This window comes from Mytilus californianus, unplaced genomic scaffold, assembly GCF_021869535.1.
Source record: "Mytilus californianus isolate M0D057914Y unplaced genomic scaffold, xbMytCali1.0.p SCAF_8, whole genome shotgun sequence".
Lineage (NCBI taxonomy): Eukaryota > Metazoa > Mollusca > Bivalvia > Mytilida > Mytilidae > Mytilus > Mytilus californianus.
The window spans coordinates 652,164-673,989 of record NW_026262734.1 but is presented as its reverse complement, the minus strand read 5'-3'; the positions used below and the strand labels follow the sequence as shown (position 1 = coordinate 673,989).

Here is a 21,826-nt window from a genome sequence, read left to right as displayed (position 1 = left end):
AAGGGGCATAACTCATGAACAGTAAAAGTGACACAACCCAATTTGGAACTTGATCAGAAATTTATGATAATAAGCATTGTGTATAAGTTTTATAATGCGACGGATGAACAGGACGGACAAGACAGATGGGATGGACAGAACGGACAAAGGTAACACTTAATGCCCCCCTCCGCTATGGTGGGGGCACAAAAACTGTCAAGTATTCACAAAAATTAAGCCGTGAAATAAACATATGTTTAACCCCTCCGCATTTTTGCGCCTGTCCCAAGTCAGGAGCCTCTGGCTTTTGTTAGTCTTGTATCATTTTTAATTTTAGTTTCTTGTGTATAATTTGGAGTTTAGTGTGACGTCCATTATCACTGAACTAGTATACATATTTGTTTAGGGGCCAGCTGAAGGACGCCTCCGGGTGCAGGAGTTTCTCGCTGCATTGAAGACCCATTGGTGGCCTTCGGCTGTTGTCTGCTCTATGGTTGGGTTGTTGTCTCTTTGACACATTCCCCATTTCCATTCTCAATTTTGTTACTTATTTAATTAATATGTCTTGATGGTTATCCTTTAATATAGAAAATTTGTACTTTCAACCCTATCATTTTCTTGTGATTTTGTGGCAATTAGATACTTATATTGCATATATATATACAGCAAAATATATACATGCATTTGTACTGACATTTGACATTATTTGATAATGTGGTATTGATGATGGCCCATCTTTGATAATGTGGTATTGATGATGGCCCATCTTTGATAATGTGGTATTGATGATGGCCCATCTTTGACAATGTGGTATTGATGATGGCCCATCTCTGATAATGTGGTATTGATGATGGCCCATCTCTGATAATGTGGTATTGATGATGGCCCATCTTTGATAATGTGGTATTGATGATGGCCCATCTTTGATAATGTGGTATTGATGATGGCCCATCTCTGATAATGTGGTATTGATGATGGCCCATCTCTGATAATGTGGTATTGATGATGGCCCATCTCTGACAATGTGGTATTGATGATGGCCCATCTCTGATAATGTGGTATTGATGATGGCCCATCTTTGATAATGTCTGTTTAATTTATCGAAAAAAAATTTAGACTCAGGCTTGACCTATTTTAAAAGACCAAAGTTTTTTTTTTATTGAATATTGTATGTAGACCTTTTGAAGTTGTTTGGTTGTGTTGATGGGTTGCTGTCTCATTGATTCTTATATTCATAATGTCATTCTCTTGATTTGTACAGAAAGTTTTGACAATATTGGTCATCATGTATTTCTGTATAGTTAATTGGATGTCGTTTGTTTAATTTGATGTAAAGTTGAATTGTCTGTATAGAAGTAAATTTAATAATTGGATGTTGTTTGTTTAATTTGATGTAAAGTTGAATTGTCTGAGTAATAATGACATTCTGTGTGATATAAGTTTATAATATTAAGTCTCCATGACAACAATGTAAACACTTACTGTCTCCATGGTATCAGTTTCTTCTGTTTATAACTCTGTAATATCCAATCTTTTTTTACTATTTTTCCTTTACCTCTGACCTGGTTATATTTAGGTGTTTTTGAGAAAGCACAACTGAAAAACAACAAGAACCTGGTACAAGTATTTTATGGTAAACATTTGATATCAAATTCAATTCTTTTTTTATTTATAGAAAAATTCTCGAACATATAACAGATAAAGCAGAAGTTACACACAGTATATTAATCTCATACAATTAACCTGGGACTTATATTCAAAAGAATACTTTTTTACATTCTAAGGGAGGTAATCATTAAAAAGATTTAAAATAAATTTTATGATGCCAAGATGCTTTTGTTGGTTATATTATTTACTCTTGAATTTCAAAACAACACAAACATTTTCTGTGGTTTTAAAATTTGTTGTATTTTTTAGGAGGACATTACCAGCATATCAGTGAGGTGGTTGTGAATGTTTCCAGGTCTTCATTATTAATAACACACATTGTAAAAATATTGATTACAGAAAAACACATGGTAAATATACTGATTACAAGTAATCACATGGTTAACATACTGATTACAAATAAACCCACTGTAAACATACTGATTACAAATAAACAAACTGTAAACATACGGATTAGAAAAACATTGTAGAAACTTTACATGTTTAAATCATTTGGTTTGGAAAATCCAAAAAAATGATAGAAAAATATACAATCTTATAAGAAGGAGTACAGACCTATTTATCTGAATACAAACTAATATGAGATGAGAACATCATTATGTAAGATAAATATAAAATCACATGAGTAGAAACATAAGTTAGATGACTTTAGACTCACATGAGATGAGTACATCCTTTCCCCCAGTCTGGTTTATATACAGCTCCCATGTCTACTGCTTTTTGTCTAAGCTCAGCTCTGTAAGGATTCTGAAACCCACTCATAGCAAACACAACACCTTCCATTAATCTACCAAAGGCTTTCACTGCTGATTCCTTTGGAGGTTCAGCTAAAAATGACATAAAATCCCATTAAATACTCATCAATATAGACATATTGACTACATGAAATGGTGTAAAGTGAGTATTTCAAAGTACAAAAAAGCCTATCTATTGTTTTTTTAATTAATCTATTTCATATTGCATACCTTATACTAAAACAACCAATCTGAAAACTGAGCATAACTTAAGTCGCTTGTACTTAATTACTGAAAGCATCATAAAGTGTAGTTCATTAGAATTACATAGCTAGCTATAGACTTTACTGTGTGAATCTTTGACACTGGTTGATATTCAGCCTTAGTAAGAGTTGGATTATGTACACATTGTAATAGAATATTTTAAATCAAACATTGTAATGAAAGATTTTATTATTGTCATATTCATGATATTCATGTCACATTTTCACACTAATCATGTTTATAAAAATATCTGAATTTTCATATTTTTTTCTGGAAAAAATAAAATTTTATTCTAGTTTTTTTTTTAAATACTTAAATGAAAAGAGGGAAAAAAAACAAAAAACATTAGTATATTATATGAAACTGTAACAAGTGTTTATAGCAACATTTCATACAAATGTAACTAGTTGTAAATGACTTTGATGGAAAAAAACACAATATCTGACTGGCAAACAAAATGTCTCTTGTTATATACTGTATGCTGTGGATACTCAGAGAACATTCACATTATAAAGTTAGTGACTTCTTTTTGTGTATTCCTTTCGGTAAACAAAAATGTCTCAAAACATTATATTTATAACTATCTTGTAGTTATATGCTTATTTTGTTCAACTTATACTCTATATATATAACTATTTTGTAGTTGTATCCTAACTTTGTTAACCTTACATTTAGTTTTCTTCAATGGAGGTACTGATTCACTTTTTGCAGACGAAGCTGTGGAACTGAGACTGGTTGACTGTTTCTTCAGTGATGGGACTGGGGTACCAGAGCCAGATGGCTCATCATCTGAATCTGCAGTATGTTTCCTTTTATTCTGTGCCTAGAAAAAAAGGGATCTTCTCCTAAAAGCATTTTCAGACAAAGGAGAAGGAATAAAATTCATTTTTGGCATCAAAGAATTTTACTATTTTTGCAATTTAGGTGTTATACCCCCTCCTTTAAGAACTGTTCTTCTAGACATTGATGAATCTTCTTATAGGAAAATGATTTGTTTTTGGCCATAGAACTTTACATTTTTCAAAACCTTATAATGTACTATTAACATAACTCTAAAGGAGAAAATATTAACTTGTACACACAAGATCATTATAGACATTCTAATTTGTTTCTATAAATGTATATAACATTATATTTTTCGACTGATCAAACTCTTATCAGATGCTTCAACATATTGTTTCTATATTCTGATCATGCTGATGTGTATAGGACGATAACGTCTGTCTTTCAATAGGATTCCAGTAATCATGCTGATGTGTATAGGACGATAACGTCTGTCTTTCAATAGGATTCCAGTAATCATGCTGATGTGTATAGGACAATAACGTCTGACTTTCAATAGGATCCTAGTAATCATGCTGATGTGTATAGGACGATAATGTCTGTCTTTCAATAGGATCCCAGTAATCATGCTGATGTGTATAGGACGATAATGTCTGTCTTTCAATAGGATCCCAGTAATCATGCCGATGTGTATAGGATGATAACGTCTGTCTTTCAATAGGATCCCAGTAATCATGCTGATGTGTATAGGATGATAATGTCTGTCTTTCAATAGGATTCCAGGAATCATGCTGATGTGTATAGGACGATAACATCTGTCTTTCAATAGGATTCCAGTAATCATGCTGATGTGTATAGGACGATAATGTCTGTCTTTCAATAGGATCATGCTGATGTGTATAGGACGATAACGTCTGTCTTTCAATAGGATTCCAGTAATCATGCCGATGTGTATAGGATGATAATGTCTGTCTTTCAATAGGATCATGCTGATGTGTATAGGACGATAACGTCTGTCTTTCAATAGGATCCCAGTAATCATGCTGGATGTGTATAGGATGATAATGTCTGTCTTTCAATAGGATCCCAGTAATCATGCTGATGTGTATAGGACTATAATGTCTGTCTTTCAATAGGATCCCAGTAATCATGCTGATGTGTATAGGATGATAACATCTGTCTTTCAATAGGATCCCAGTAATCATGCTGATGTGTATAGGATGATAATGTCTGTCTTTCAATAGGATCCCAGTAATCATGCTGATGTGTATAGGACTATAATGTCTGTCTTTCAATAGGATCCCAGTAATCATGCTGATGTGTATAGGACGATAACGTCTGACTTTCAATAGGATTCCAGTAATCATGCTGATGTGTATAGGACGATAACGTCTGTCTTTCAATAGGATTCCAGTAATCATGCTGATGTGTATAGGATGATAATGTCTGTCTTTCAATAGGATCCCAGTAATCATGCTGATGTGTATAGGACGATAACGTCTGTCTTTCAATAGGATTCCAGTAATCATGCTGATGTGTATAGGACGATAATGTCTGTCTTTCAATAGGATTCCAGTAATCATGCCGATGTGTATAGGACGATAACGTCTGTCTTTCAATAGGATCCCAGTAATCATGCTGGATGTGTATAGGATGATAACGTCTGTCTTTCAATAGGATTCCAGTAATCATGCTGATGTGTATAGGAGGATAACGTCTGTCTTTCAATAGGATTCCAGTAATCATGGTGATGTGTATAGGACGATAACATCTGTCTTTCAATAGGATTCCAGTAATCATGCTGATGTGTATAGGATGATAACGTCTGTCTTTCAATAGGATTCCAGTAATCATGCTGATGTGTATAGGAGGATAACGTCTGTCTTTCAATAGGATTCCAGTAATCATGCTGATGTGTATAGGAAGATAACGTCTGTCTTTCAATAGGATTCAAGTAATCATGCTGATGTGTATAGGATGATAACGTCTGTCTTTCAATAGGATTCCAGTAATCATGCCGATGTGTATAGGACGATAATGTCTGTCTTTCAATAGGATCCCAGTAATCATGCTGATGTGTATAGGACGATAACGTCTGTCTTTCAATAGGATCCCAGTAATCATGCTGATGTGTATAGGACGATAACGTCTGTCTTTCAATAGGATTCCAGTAATCATGCTGATGTGTATAGGATGATAACGTCTGTCTTTCAATAGGATTCCAGTAATCATGCTGATGTGTATAGGACGATAACGTCTGTCTTTCAATAGGATTCCACTAATCATGCTGATGTGTATAGGACGATAACGTCTGTCTTTCAATAGGATTTCAGTAATCATGCCGATGTGTATAGGACGATAACGTCTGTCTTTCAATAGGATTCCAGTAATCATGCTGATGTGTATAGGACGATAACGTCTGTCTTTCAATAGGATTTCAGTAATCATGCCGATGTGTATAGGACGATAACGTCTGTCTTTCAATAGGATCCCAGTAATCATGCTGGATGTGTATAGGACGATAACGTCTGTCTTTCAATAGGATTCCAGTAATCATGCTGATGTGTATAGGACGATAACGTCTGTCTTTCAATAGGATTCCAGTAATCATGCTGATGTGTATAGGACGATAATGTCTGTCTTTCAATATAGGATCCCAGTAATCATGCTGGATGTGTATAGGACGATAATGTCTGTCTTTCAATAGGATCCCAGTAATCATGCTGATGTGTATAGGATGATAACGTCTGTCTTTCAATAGGATCCCAGTAATCATGCTGATGTGTATAGGACGATAACGTCTGTCTTTCAATAGGATCCCAGTAATCATGCTGATGTGTATAGGATGATAACGTCTGTCTTTCAATAGGATCCCAGTAATCATGCTGATGTGTATAGGACGATAACGTCTGTCTTTCAATAGGATCCCAGTAATCATGCTGATGTGTATAGGAAGATAATGTCTGTCTTTCAATAGGATCCCAGTAATCATGCTGATGTGTATAGGACGATAACATCTGTCTTTCAATAGGATTCCAGTAATCATGCCGATGTGTATAGGATGATAATGTCTGTCTTTCAATAGGATCATGCTGATGTGTATAGGACGATAACGTCTGTCTTTCAATAGGATCCCAGTAATCATGCTGGATGTGTATAGGATGATAATGTCTGTCTTTCAATAGGATCCCAGTAATCATGCTGATGTGTATAGGACTATAATGTCTGTCTTTCAATAGGATCCCAGTAATCATGCTGATGTGTATAGGATGATAACATCTGTCTTTCAATAGGATCCCAGTAATCATGCTGATGTGTATAGGATGATAATGTCTGTCTTTCAATAGGATCCCAGTAATCATGCTGATGTGTATAGGACTATAATGTCTGTCTTTCAATAGGATCCCAGTAATCATGCTGATGTGTATAGGACGATAACGTCTGACTTTCAATAGGATTCCAGTAATCATGCTGATGTGTATAGGACGATAACGTCTGTCTTTCAATAGGATTCCAGTAATCATGCTGATGTGTATAGGATGATAATGTCTGTCTTTCAATAGGATCCCAGTAATCATGCTGATGTGTATAGGACGATAACGTCTGTCTTTCAATAGGATTCCAGTAATCATGCTGATGTGTATAGGACGATAATGTCTGTCTTTCAATAGGATTCCAGTAATCATGCCGATGTGTATAGGACGATAACGTCTGTCTTTCAATAGGATCCCAGTAATCATGCTGGATGTGTATAGGATGATAACGTCTGTCTTTCAATAGGATTCCAGTAATCATGCTGATGTGTATAGGAGGATAACGTCTGTCTTTCAATAGGATTCCAGTAATCATGGTGATGTGTATAGGACGATAACATCTGTCTTTCAATAGGATTCCAGTAATCATGCTGATGTGTATAGGATGATAACGTCTGTCTTTCAATAGGATTCCAGTAATCATGCTGATGTGTATAGGAGGATAACGTCTGTCTTTCAATAGGATTCCAGTAATCATGCTGATGTGTATAGGAAGATAACGTCTGTCTTTCAATAGGATTCAAGTAATCATGCTGATGTGTATAGGATGATAACGTCTGTCTTTCAATAGGATTCCAGTAATCATGCCGATGTGTATAGGACGATAATGTCTGTCTTTCAATAGGATCCCAGTAATCATGCTGATGTGTATAGGACGATAACGTCTGTCTTTCAATAGGATCCCAGTAATCATGCTGATGTGTATAGGATGATAACGTCTGTCTTTCAATAGGATTCCAGTAATCATGCTGATGTGTATAGGATGATAACGTCTGTCTTTCAATAGGATTCCAGTAATCATGCTGATGTGTATAGGACGATAACGTCTGTCTTTCAATAGGATTCCACTAATCATGCTGATGTGTATAGGACGATAACGTCTGTCTTTCAATAGGATTCCAGTAATCATGCTGATGTGTATAGGACGATAACGTCTGTCTTTCAATAGGATTTCAGTAATCATGCCGATGTGTATAGGACGATAACGTCTGTCTTTCAATAGGATTCCAGTAATCATGCTGATGTGTATAGGACGATAACGTCTGTCTTTCAATAGGATTTCAGTAATCATGCCGATGTGTATAGGACGATAACGTCTGTCTTTCAATAGGATCCCAGTAATCATGCTGGATGTGTATAGGACGATAACGTCTGTCTTTCAATAGGATTCCAGTAATCATGCTGATGTGTATAGGACGATAACGTCTGTCTTTCAATAGGATTCCAGTAATCATGCTGATGTGTATAGGACGATAATGTCTGTCTTTCAATATAGGATCCCAGTAATCATGCTGGATGTGTATAGGACGATAATGTCTGTCTTTCAATAGGATCCCAGTAATCATGCTGATGTGTATAGGATGATAACGTCTGTCTTTCAATAGGATCCCAGTAATCATGCTGATGTGTATAGGACGATAACGTCTGTCTTTCAATAGGATCCCAGTAATCATGCTGATGTGTATAGGATGATAACGTCTGTCTTTCAATAGGATCCCAGTAATCATGCTGATGTGTATAGGATGATAACGTCTGTCTTTCAATAGGATCCCAGTAATCATGCTGATGTGTATAGGATGATAACGTCTGTCTTTCAATAGGATCCCAGTAATCATGCTGATGTGTATAGGATGATAACGTCTGTCTTTCAATAGGATCTCAGTAATCATGCTGATGTGTATAGGACGATAACGTCTGTCTTTCAATAGGATCCCAGTAATCATGCTGATGTGTATAGGAAGATAATGTCTGTCTTTCAATAGGATCCCAGTAATCATGCTGGATGTGTATAGGACGATAACGTCTGTCTTTCAATAGGATTCCAGTAATCATGCTGGATGTGTATAGGACGATAACGTCTGTCTTTCAATAGGATTCCAGTAATCATGCTGATGTGTATAGGACGATAACGTCTGTCTTTCAATAGGATTCCAGTAATCATGCTGATGTGTATAGGACGATAACGTCTGTCTTTCAATAGGATTCCAGTAATCATGCTGATGTGTATAGGACGATAACGTCTGTCTTTCAATAGGATCCCAGTAATCATGCTGATGTGTATAGGACGATAATGTCTGTCTTTCAATAGGATTCCAGTAATCATGCTGATGTGTATAGGACGATAATGTCTGTCTTTCAATAGGATTCCAGTAATCATGCTGATGTGTATAGGATGATAATGTCTGTCTTTCAATAGGATTCCAGTAATCATGCTGATGTGTATAGGAAGATAACATCTGTCTTTCAATAGGATCCCAGTAATCATGCTGATGTGTATAGGACGATAAAGTCTGTCTTTCAATAGGATTCCAGTAATCATGCTGATGTGTATAGGACGATATATAACGTCTGTCTTTCAATAGGATCCAAGTAATCATGCTGATGTGTATAGGACGATAACGTCTGTCTTTCAATAGGATCCCAGTAATCATGCTGATGTGTATAGGACGATAATGTCCGTCTTTCAATAGGATTCCAGTAATCATGCTGATGTGTATAGGACGATAAAGTCCGTCTTTCAATAGGATCCCAGTAATCATGCTGATGTGTATAGGACGATAACGTCTGTCTTTCAATAGGATCCCAGTAATCATGCTGATGTGTATAGGACGATAACGTCTGTCTTTCAATAGGATTCCAGTAATCATGCTGATGTGTATAGGACGATAACATCTGTCTTTCAATAGGATTCCAGTAATCATGCTGATGTGTATAAGACGATAACATCTGTCTTTCAATAGGATTCCAGTAATCATGCTGATGTGTATAGGACGATAACGTCTGTCTTTCAATAGGATCCCAGTAATCATGCTGATGTGTATAGGACGATAACGTCTGTCTTTCAATAGGATCCCAGTAATCATGCTGGATGTGTATAGCTCTATAGGACGATAACGTCTGTCTTTCAATAGGATTCCAGTAATCATGCCGATGTGTATAGGACGATAACGTCTGTCTTTCAATAGGATTCCAGTAATCATGCCGATGTGTATAGGACGATAACGTCTGTCTTTCAATAGGATTCCAGTAATCATGCCGATGTGTATAGGACGATAACGTCTGTCTTTCAATAGGATCCCAGTAATCATGCCGATGTGTATAGGACGATAAAGTCTGTCTTTCAATAGGATCCCAGTAATCATGCCGATGTGTATAGGACGATAACGTCTGTCTTTCAATAGGATCCCAGTAATCATGCTGATGTGTATAGGACGATAAAGTCTGTCTTTCAATAGGATTCCAGTAATCATGCTGATGTGTATAGGACGATAATGTCTGTCTTTCAATAGGATTCCAGTAATCATGCTGATGTGTATAGGACGATAACGTCTGTCTTTCAATAGGATTCCAGTAATCATGCTGATGTGTATAGGAAGATAACGTCTGTCTTTCAATAGGATCCCAGTAATCATGCTGATGTGTATAGGACGATAACGTCTGTCTTTCAATAGGATCCCAGTAATCATGCTGGATGTGTATAGGACGATAACGTCTGTCTTTCAATAGGATTCCAGTAATCATGCCGATGTGTATAGGACGATAACGTCTGTCTTTCAATAGGATTCCAGTAATCATGCCGATGTGTATAGGACGATAACGTCTGTCTTTCAATAGGATTCCAGTAATCATGCCGATGTGTATAGGACGATAACGTCTGTCTTTCAATAGGATCCCAGTAATCATGCCGATGTGTATAGGACGATAAAGTCTGTCTTTCAATAGGATCCCAGTAATCATGCTGATGTGTATAGGACGATAACGTCTGTCTTTCAATAGGATCCCAGTAATCATGCTGATGTGTATAGGACGATAACGTCTGTCTTTCAATAGGATCCCAGTAATCATGCTGATGTGTATAGGACGATAACGTCTGTCTTTCAATAGAATTCCAGTAATCATGCTGATGTGTATAGGACGATAACGTCTGTCTTTCAATAGGATTCCAGTAATCATGCTGATGTGTATAGGACGATATATAACGTCTGTCTTTCAATAGGATTCCAGTAATCATGCTGATGTGTATAGGACGATAACATCTGTCTTTCAATAGGATTCCAGAAATCATGCTGATGTGTATAGGAGGATAACATCTGTCTTTCAATAGGATTCCAGTAATCATGCTGATGTGTATAGGACGATAACATCTGTCTTTCAATAGGATCCCAGTAATCATGCTGATGTGTATAGGATGATAACGTCTGTCTTTCAATAGGATCATGCTGATGTGTATAGGACGATAACGTCTGTCTTTCAATAGGATTCCAGTAATCATGCTGATGTGTATAGGACGATAACGTCTGTCTTTCAATAGGATTCCAGTAATCATGCTGATGTGTATAGGACGATAACGTCTGTCTTTCAATAGGATCCCAGTAATCATGCTGATGTGTAAAGGACGATAACGTCTGTCTTTCAATAGGATTCTAGAAATCATGCTGATGTGTATAGGACGATAACGTCTGTCTTTCAATAGGATTCCAGTAATCATGCTGATGTGTATAGGACGATAACGTCTGTCTTTCAATATAGGATTCCAGTAATCATGCTGATGTGTATAGGACGATAATGTCTGTCTTTCAATAGGATTCCAGTAATCATGCTGATGTGTATAGGAAGATAACGTCTGTCTTTCAATAGGATCCCAGTAATCATGCTGATGTGTATAGGACGATAATGTCTGTCTTTCAATAGGATCCAAGTAATCATGCTGATGTGTATTGGCCGATAACGTCTGTCTTTCAATAGGATTCCAGTAATCATGCTGATGTGTATAGGACGATAACATCTGTCTTTCAATAGGATTCCAGTAATCATGCTGATGTGTATAGGACGATAATGTCTGTCTTTCAATAGGATTCCAGTAATCATGCCGATGTGTATAGGACGATAACGTCTGTCTTTCAATAGGATTCCAGTAATCATGCTGATGTGTATAGGATGATAACATCTGTCTTTCAATAGGATCATGCTGATGTGTATAGGACGATAACATCTGTCTTTCAATAGGATCCCAGTAATCATGCTGATGTGTATAGGAAGATAACGTCTGTCTTTCAATAGGATCCCAGTAATCATGCTGATGTGTATAGGACGATAACGTCTGTCTTTCAATAGGATTCCAGAAATCATGCTGATGTGTATAGGATGATAACGTCTGTCTTTCAATAGGATCCCAGTAATCATGCTGATGTGTATAGGAAGATAACGTCTGTCTTTCAATAGGATCATGCTGATGTGTATAGGACGATAACATCTGTCTTTCAATAGGATCCCAGTAATCATGCTGATGTGTATAGGAAGATAACGTCTGTCTTTCAATAGGATCATGCTGATGTGTATAGGACGATAACATCTGTCTTTCAATAGGATCCCAGTAATCATGCTGATGTGTATAGGAAGATAACGTCTGTCTTTCAATAGGATCATGCTGATGTGTATAGGACGATAACATCTGTCTTTCAATAGGATCCCAGTAATCATGCTGATGTGTATAGGACGATAACGTCTGTCTTTCAATAGGATCCCAGTAATCATGCTGATGTGTATAGGATGATAACGTCTGTCTTTCAATAGGATCATGCTGATGTGTATAGGACGATAACATCTGTCTTTCAATAGGATCCAAGTAATCATGCTGATGTGTATAGGAAGATAACGTCTGTCTTTCAATAGGATCCCAGTAATCATGCTGATGTGTATAGGACGATAACGTCTGTCTTTCAATAGGATCATGCTGATGTGTATAGGACGATACTGTCTGTCTTTCAATAGGATCCCAGTAATCATGCCGATGTGTATAGGACGATAACGTCTGTCTTTCAATCGGATCCCAGTAATCATGCCGATGTGTATAGGACGATAACGTCTGTCTTTCAATAGGACTCCAGTAATCATGCTGATGTGTATAGGATGATAACGTCTGTCTTTCAATAGGATTCCAGTAATCATGCTGATGTGTATAGGAGGATAACGTCTGTCTTTCAATAGGATCATGCTGATGTGTATAGGATGATAATGTCTGTCTTTCAATAGGATCCCAGTAATCATGCTGATGTGTATAGGATGATAACGTCTGTCTTTCAATAGGATCCCAGTAATCATGCTGGATGTGTATAGGACGATAACGTCTGTCTTTCAATATAGGATTCCAGTAATCATGCTGATGTGTATAGGACTATAATGTCTGTCTTTCAATAGGATCCAAGTAATCATGCTGATGTGTATAGGACGATAATGTCTGTCTTTCAATAGGATTCCAGTAATCATGCTGATGTGTATAGGACGATAACGTGTGTCTTTCAATAGGATCATGCTGATGTGTATAGGACGATAACGTGTGTCTTTCAATAGGATCATGCTGATGTGTATAGGACGATAACATCTGTCTTTCAATAGGATCCCAGTAATCATGCTGATGTGTATAGGACGATAATGTCTGTCTTTCAATAGGATTCCAGTAATCATGCTGATGTGTATAGGACGATAACGTCTGTCTTTCAATAGGATCATGCTGATGTGTATAGGACGATAACGTGTGTCTTTCAATAGGATCATGCTGATGTGTATAGGACGATAACATCTGTCTTTCAATAGGATCCCAGTAATCATGCTGATGTGTATAGGAAGATAACGTCTGTCTTTCAATAGGATCCCAGTAATCATGCTGATGTGTATAGGACGATAACGTCTGTCTTTCAATAGGATCATGCTGATGTGTATAGGACGATACTGTCTGTCTTTCAATAGGATCCCAGTAATCATGCCGATGTGTATAGGACGATAACGTCTGTCTTTCAATAGGATCCCAGTAATCATGCCGATGTGAATAGGACGATAACGTCTGTCTTTCAATAGGATTCCAGTAATCATGCTGATGTGTATAGGATGATAACGTCTGTCTTTCAATAGGATTCCAGTAATCATGCTGATGTGTATAGGACGATTACGTCTGTCTTTCAATAGGATTCCAGTAATCATGCTGATGTGTATAAGACATTAACGTCTGTCTTTCAATAGGATTCCAGAAATCATGCTGATGTGTATAGAACGATAACGTCTGTCTTTCAATAGGATTCCAGTAATCATGCTGATGTGTATAGGACGATAACGTCTGTCTTTCAATAGGATTCCAGTAATCATGCTGATGTGTATAGGACGATAACGTCTGTCTTTCAATAGGATTCCAGTAATCATGCTGATGTGTATAGGAAGATAACGTCTGTCTTTCAATAGGATTCAAGTAATCATGCTGATGTGTATAGGATGAAAACGTCTGTCTTTCAATAGGATCCCAGTAATCATGCTGATGTGTATAGGACGATAACGTCTGTCTTTCAATAGGATTCCAGTAATCATGCTGATGTGTATAGGAAGATAACGTCTGTCTTTCAATAGGATTCAAGTAATCATGCTGATGTGTATAAGATGAAAACGTCTGTCTTTCAATAGGATTCCAGTAATCATGCTGGATGTGTATAGGATGAAAACGTCTGTCTTTCAATAGGATTCCAGTAATCATGCTGATGTGTATAGGACGATAACGTCTGTCTTTCAATAGGATTCCAGTAATCATGCTGATGTGTATAGGACGATAACGTCTGTCTTTCAATAGGATTCCAGTAATCATGCTGATGTGTATAGGAAGATAACGTCTGTCTCTCAATAGGATTCCAGTAATCATGCTGATGTGTATAGGAAGATAACGTCTGTCTCTCAATAGGATTCCAGTAATCATGCTGATGTGTATAGGACGATAACGTCTGTCTTTCAATATAGGATTCCAGTAATCATGCTGATGTGTATAGGACTATAATGTCTGTCTTTCAATAGGATCCAAGTAATCATGCTGATGTGTATAGGACGATAATGTCTGTCTTTCAATAGGATCCCAGTAATCATGCTGATGTGTATAGGACGATAACATCTGTCTTTCAATAGGATCCAAGTAATCATGCTGATGTGTATAGGACGATAACGTCTGTCTTTCAATAGGATCCGAGTAATCATGCTGATGTGTATTGGACGATAACGTCTGTCTTTCAATAGGATCCCAGTAATCATGCTGGATGTGTATAGGACGATAACGTCTGCCTTTCAATAAGATTCCAGTCATTTTATACTAGGGATTTTATCTATTTTTGTAAGTATCAATTGTCTTAGTGGAGAAAAATTAACTTTTTTATGGTGTTAATAAATAATTTATATTAAAAAAAAAATTAAAAATTAAAAAGGCTAAATTGAAAACAACGGTAGAGGGGTCTAAATACATTTTCCAAAAGACCAAAAAAGTGAAAAAGTATATTTCAACAAAACGCATTTGACTAGCAGGTCGAACAACTGATGTTCTTAAACCCTGCTGACTGCCATTGGCGATTGCCAAATAAACGGATCACCAGATGTAACAAAATGGATCTTAACTATTAATTTAATACCAAACAGAAAACAATAAACTTGCGGAAAAGATGGTATACCGCAAACTAAAGGTGCAAAAATTAGTACACCATATCCAGATTTCGACAATTAATGTCTCTTCAGTGATGTTAGGAATCGAAACGGTATTTGGAAGGCCATATAATTTACCTCAATTTAGGATAGACACTTGAATTTTGAAGAGTCGAAATAGGATGAACGGATCATATAAACCCGAAGGCAAATATAATACAAGCCCAAACGAAAAAATATAAACAAGTCTTAATTGAAAACAAGGTTCAAACCTATGATTGCGTTGGATAAAAACCGCAATTTTTATACATGTGCATGCAAAACAAATTTCTTGGTAGAGGGGTCTAAATACAGCACAAACAACATTTTCCAATATAATTTATATTATATATATATTTTCCAACTTTTTATTATCATATACTAAAACAGTTTCTTTATGGACTCTTCTACACCAAAATATACTGATTGAAAAAAGTTAAGCACCTTATATCTTAATTAAAAAAACTTTAAATTAAAATTTCCAAAGTTGTGGAAATACATTTTTAATGTGTCATTTTATTAATCATCATCAAGACTCTTAAATTACACAATATACTTTTTCACCTGAGGGATTCATACTCATTTCAGCTGCATTAACAAATAAGGGGTTAGGGGGGTTTACCTGAAAAATCTGTTGTAGGTTTGGACAAGTTTATTCTGGTGACAAAATGTGTTAGAGTAAAGATCCAAACAAGAAAAACCATTATTTTGGTATGGGCCACTGTTGAAGACTACCTAAAATAGACCTATCTGGAAGTTACAGGACCACAAGTTTAGTTCAGGATAGGCCAAGATTGGGAAGGCCCAAAATACCTACTCCTAGAGAAGATCATTACGTCAGACTCTGACCACTTTACACCTGCAATGAGAATTTCTGGAGTCTGTGTTTCCACTCAAACATTAGAGACATCCATTAGCCTGGGTAAATCAGTATATATATGTCCCACATCTTCTGAAAAATTTCACTTCACACTGCAACTGACCAACTTAAGTCTAGAGAAGGTCAGGAGAATGTTTTTTTTAACCTTGTGGTTTCTTGCTTTTTGTTACAATAATTTTATTATTGTTTAGAAGTATAATTTATTTTTGAAATATAAAATTGAAAATATTTGTTGCTATCATTTTTTACTCAGTATATACTTACTGTTGGTGTGACCTGTTTTTCTATTTTTGGTGAAGACATTGATTCATCAGCCAAACGAGAAGCTGCTCTAACAGCGGCTGCCCCTACAAAAAATAGTAAAGTAAAAAAAAAGGGGTTACAGTGATAAACAATTGGTTACTGCAAGCCATTGGATATAGTGTGTAGAGACCTTTGTCAGTTTTCTCTTTATTATTTGCCAGTACTCTAAACACAATCTAAGAATTTTCTTTAATGTTTAAATTACTAAGGTGTACAAAACTTAGCCAACCAAGAACTACATCAAGTTGCCTTTTAATTGGGGAATTAAAATTCTGAGATTAGGAAACATAAAAAAACTTCCGGAAATTTGTTTCTTCTTCAATGTAAAAGTATAAACGTTTATTAGGCTGAGATAAATTTTAATGAGATTTTCCTTTGAAAGTAATGCATGTACTTGGAAACATATCACAAAGCCCTGTGACTATACACCATATTCTAGTCATGTACATTATTACTCTCTTGTATACCTGTTGGGGATGGTTTCTCAACTGGTTCTATTTTCTTTTTTGCAAACAGTGACCCAGTTGTTATATCATCTCCTGTTTCTGGTTTAACAGTAAATGCTCCTAACTTCTTAGTTCCCTGAATAAAGAAAAAGAAATCCAAACTACACCTTAATATCAATGGATGAAACATTTGTGTATATTTTTTTAATGTAAATATCTGCCTTCTCAAGATATTGACCAATAGCTCTCTAACTGTTTCATAACCTTAAGGTGGCTTAACTCTCTTTCAATTTAACCTTTCCTCTTTCTGTAGTATCAGCTATTCAAAATGTGTTTTGCATTAAAACTGGCATAAACTTAAAACCTAAAGTAATTTCATTACTTCACATAGCGTGTCAACCAGTCCATCTATTGCATCATATTCATTATCAAATAATTTCAATGCTGCATGCTGTCTTAAATTTCATGTATGAGTGTCAAAATTATGATAAATGTACAAATATGTTTCATGATGTCATGAGAAATAATTCCTTCACAGGTTGAACTGTTCTGTAGTAGTGATGACATTATCTTTGTCAAAAAGTGTATTTTATTGGCATGATTGGAATTCTAAGTAATAAAAATAATTTGTATTATGAATGCTGTTGACATGGGAGAGTTGTTGGATCCTGTTTTAATTCTTCAGGCAAATTTATCAAATCCAGAATTAACAATAATCAGTAACATTAATTTAAATACCTATAAATTGGTTGTCTAAGAAGACTTAATGATGAATAGCTGTAATAATAAGTGTCTACAATTCGGTTGTTTAAGGGCATACGATACAGTAACAGGGAAGGTAATGACTTGCTAACGTAAAATGAGACAAACTGTGACATATCAGGAAAAGATTCATTTTTCAACCGATTTAAACTTTTAGCTTAAAACCAAGAGCATGGACCCCTCTTTTTAAAAATGATATTTGGCTTGGTTATGTATGAAGACTATTGCTACACAAATTTAGAGCATATGTATGTAAAGAAGATATTCCAAAAGCTCTAACAAAATTCCGCTTGTGTTTATCTTTTGAAACAAAAAAGTTAGGTGTCTGTCCAAAGGATGGAAATTTCCAAGAAATCGAAATTTTGAGTATATGTCTAAAATTTCGAACCCATTTAACTTAATAAAAGTCACACATGAGGGTATATTTTTAATTATATATTTAAATTGACTAAGTGAAAAATAGCTTGTATGCAAAGTTTTGTCAAAAATTCAACGTGGGATCAAAACTGTATCGTATGCCCCTAAGAAAACTTGATGATAAATAGGAACATATGTACAAGATTTATCTCCCTTACCCCAAGTGTCTACAAAGTGGTTGTTGAAGAAAAAAATTCATTTCTCCAGTAAAAAAAGGTAAGCAGAATGATATTAAAAATAATGTTGACTTACTTCTTCTTTGTCATCTGGAGTGGAATGAATCTTTATAAATGATAAACCATACTCTGACGTCTGTAATTACATTAATTAAAATATCAAAAGCACCAAGTGTGGACACACAGAAATGTCTTTTCAATATACCATATTCAATGTCTTATTATGATGTGTTCTTATTTCAAAGTTAAGTCACAGCTTTCAAACACACAATCTGCTTTTTGTCTTAATGGACTTGTTAATAAAGGTTATTATTACAGTTGAACCTCACTTTGTGAGTATAACAAAAAGTACTCTATATTTGTAAAAACAGTCAAAATAATAATATAAAACACAAAATTTCTTCATTTAGATTAAACATTTTACAAATGAACTGCATTCATGCCAAAATTAGCATATTTCCTTAAAATCTAGACTGATTGTTCTGCTATTTTAGGATCAAAGATTGTGGAAGACACCCGATCAACTTAAGGTTTGAATACAAATTATTTTGTCCAATTTATACAAATGTTGAAATAATATTTAATATGTGCATGCTCTTATATTGTATTGATAAATATTTTAAATGGAGAAGACTTCATAACATAAAAATAAGTCAGTTTGACTTGTGTCTTCTCAAATTTGTGTGTATGCAAATAAAATATATGTTTAAACTAAACAGATCTTTTTGTTGTATACAGACAAATTACATTGTTGAAGGGTTGAGTACAGATAAATTACATTCTTGAAGACTTGAGTACAGACAAATTACCTTGTTGAAGGGTTGAGTACAGACAAATTACCTTGTTGAAGGGTTGCATACAGACAAATTACCTTCTTGAAGGGTTGAATACAGACAAATTACCTTCTTAAGGGTTGAATACAGACAAATTACCTTGTTGAAGGGTTGAGTACAGACAAATTACCTTGTTGAAGGGTTGAGTACAGACTATTTTAAGTCTATCCCACTTTTCACTGGCAACAGCATTTGACAACTTTTCTGGTCCAAACATTCTAACACTGTTTCTATTGGTACCATTTCTACTCTCCAGTGGTGTCATAAAAGAAGAAGCTACTAATATTACCTGTAATTCAGGTAATTAAAACATTAGATCTATAGTTAAAATGGACTTATAATCAAATATATTATGACCATTGACCTGCAGAATACATATAAATCAGACCGTTAGTTTTCTTGTTTAAATTGTTTTACATTTGCCATTTCGGGTTCTTTAATAGCTACGGTATGAGTTTTGCTAATCTTTTAAGGCCATACGTTGACCTATAGTTGTTATCTACTAAGTCATTTAGTATCTGGTGGAGAGTTGTCTCATTGGCAATCATACCACATCTTCTTATTTTAATACATACTTTTATAATTAGCTCTCAATTAGTAAAAGCTCATTCTAATATGTCGTTCTTCAAAAGCTTTGAGTACATACCGGTGGTAAAATATGAATATGTCAGCTGATCATCATGTCGATCAACATCATGGATTATTTGGGCTGTTCCAATCTTACTCCTACATCGTTTTCTTTTTTATGAAAGGGTGTAAATTACTTCATTGAACAATTACATATGAATATAAGCATTCTACAGGAAAATGCACAAATGTGAACCTTAAAGTCGTCAAAACATGAAAACATACACAAACCGTGATAAGCATTTGTTGAAAGCCCATTTTCTAAAAATGAAGGTAAAAAATCAATTAAATTAACCTAAACCTGTCTTTGTATGTTAATGTAAATTGTTTAGAATGTCTCTTATTAAATTTTCTTCGGCTTTTACATCAATATTAAAAGTATGTTCAATTATGGGAACTGCAAACATTTCCCTTCACTTACAGCTCTTCGATCCAGAGACTTGCTGTCATAGTCCTATTAGAATAGAAATAATTTATGGGAATTGAATTTATATTGATTTTACCATGGGTTGGCCCTAATGCTGATATTTTACCCCTCGCTATTGGTCGTGGTAAAATATTAAGCATAAAGGGCCAACCTGTGGTAAAATCATGATAAATTCAAGCCCCCATGAATTATTTCTTAATCATGGATATTGTGCATATAACTTAATAAGCATGTTTCCAATTTATAGTTGGCAAGGCCAAAATCAATTATAAAAACCAAAATTCAAAAAGAAGTTATGCTATATCTGGCTTAAACCATCTAAGACCTGGGGACAGAAAACCTTAGTGTCTTCAATTCTTTTAACCTTCTCTAAACAATAAAATTACAGAAAACGTCTGTGAGAAGCTAGTGATCTACATTATCTATTATTCTTATTTCTCTAAACAATAAAATTACAGAAAACGTCTGTGAGAAGCTAGTGATCTACATTATCTATTATTCTTATTTCTAATTTCACAAATACCGGTATTTAGGATCTTTTTATAGAAATATCACTCTCATCTTTAAACTCTTCCATCAGTTGTTTATACTATTAAATCTTGAATATACGTATGTATATGTATAATTATCTTCAATCTTTGATACTTCTAAACAATTATCATCTTGATCTTGATTTTCAGGTGTTCTTGGATATCCACAAGTAATAACATCCTGATCTTCATATTTTTAAAACTTGGATTTATTCCTATAGTTATCATTCTGAGCTTTACGTTTTTGAGTTTTGGATATTTTCCTATAAATATCAATCTGATCTTTAAATTTTTATATATTTTTTAGTTTAAGATGTTTTCTATAATCCTCATCATCCTGATCGTTTTATTTTTAAATGTTGAACGTTTTCTATAATCATCATCATCCTGATCGTTTTATTTTTAAATGTTGAACGTTTTCTATAATCATCATCATCCAGATCTTTATCATGTTTATCATGTTTATCATGTTTATCATTGTTTATATTTATCATGTTTAAGAATCTAGGATGTTTTTGTATAATATTATCATCTTGATCTTTATATCTTTTAATTTTAATGTTTTTTTTATAATATTATCCTCCTTATCTTTGAATATTTGTTATTTTTCTTTATTATTATCCTCCTTGTCTTTGAATGTTTGGTTATTTTTCTATAATTATTACCCTCCTAATCTTTGAATATTTGGTTATTTTTTCTATAATATTATCCTCCTTATCTTTGAATGTTTGGTTATTTTTCTATAATTATTATCCTGGTCATACTTTATAATCATGATCTGTTGTAGCCGTCTCTTTTCCAACTAAAATTTCCACAAATGCTGAACCTTCATTCCCCACATCAATGGAATTAACCTGGCTAGATTTCTCTAACTGTAAATACAAAAAGTCATAAATAAATGCAAAATTAGTATTCTGTAATAGAAACGAAGGGATATAGTGTATAAATTTATGAAGGGATATAGTGTATAAATTCATGAAGGA

General features: G+C 34.8%; 1 protein-coding gene across 1 annotated transcript in view; it reads right to left on the bottom strand.

The window, feature by feature from the left end:
- LOC127712427 (DNA repair protein XRCC1-like) overlaps positions 1-21,826 on the bottom strand; it is a 35,375-nt gene that overhangs the window by 9,277 nt on the left and 4,272 nt on the right. The window contains exons 3-10 of the mRNA XM_052218862.1: positions 21,608-21,715; positions 19,390-19,548; positions 18,503-18,562; positions 17,093-17,207; positions 16,587-16,669; positions 3,315-3,468; positions 2,306-2,474; positions 1,462-1,575 (exon numbers count right to left, since the gene is read on the bottom strand). Coding sequence (XP_052074822.1) covers positions 1,462-1,575; positions 2,306-2,474; positions 3,315-3,468; positions 16,587-16,669; positions 17,093-17,207; positions 18,503-18,562; positions 19,390-19,548; positions 21,608-21,715 — 962 coding nt within the window. The remainder of the gene's footprint in view (positions 1-1,461; positions 1,576-2,305; positions 2,475-3,314; positions 3,469-16,586; positions 16,670-17,092; positions 17,208-18,502; positions 18,563-19,389; positions 19,549-21,607; positions 21,716-21,826) is intronic.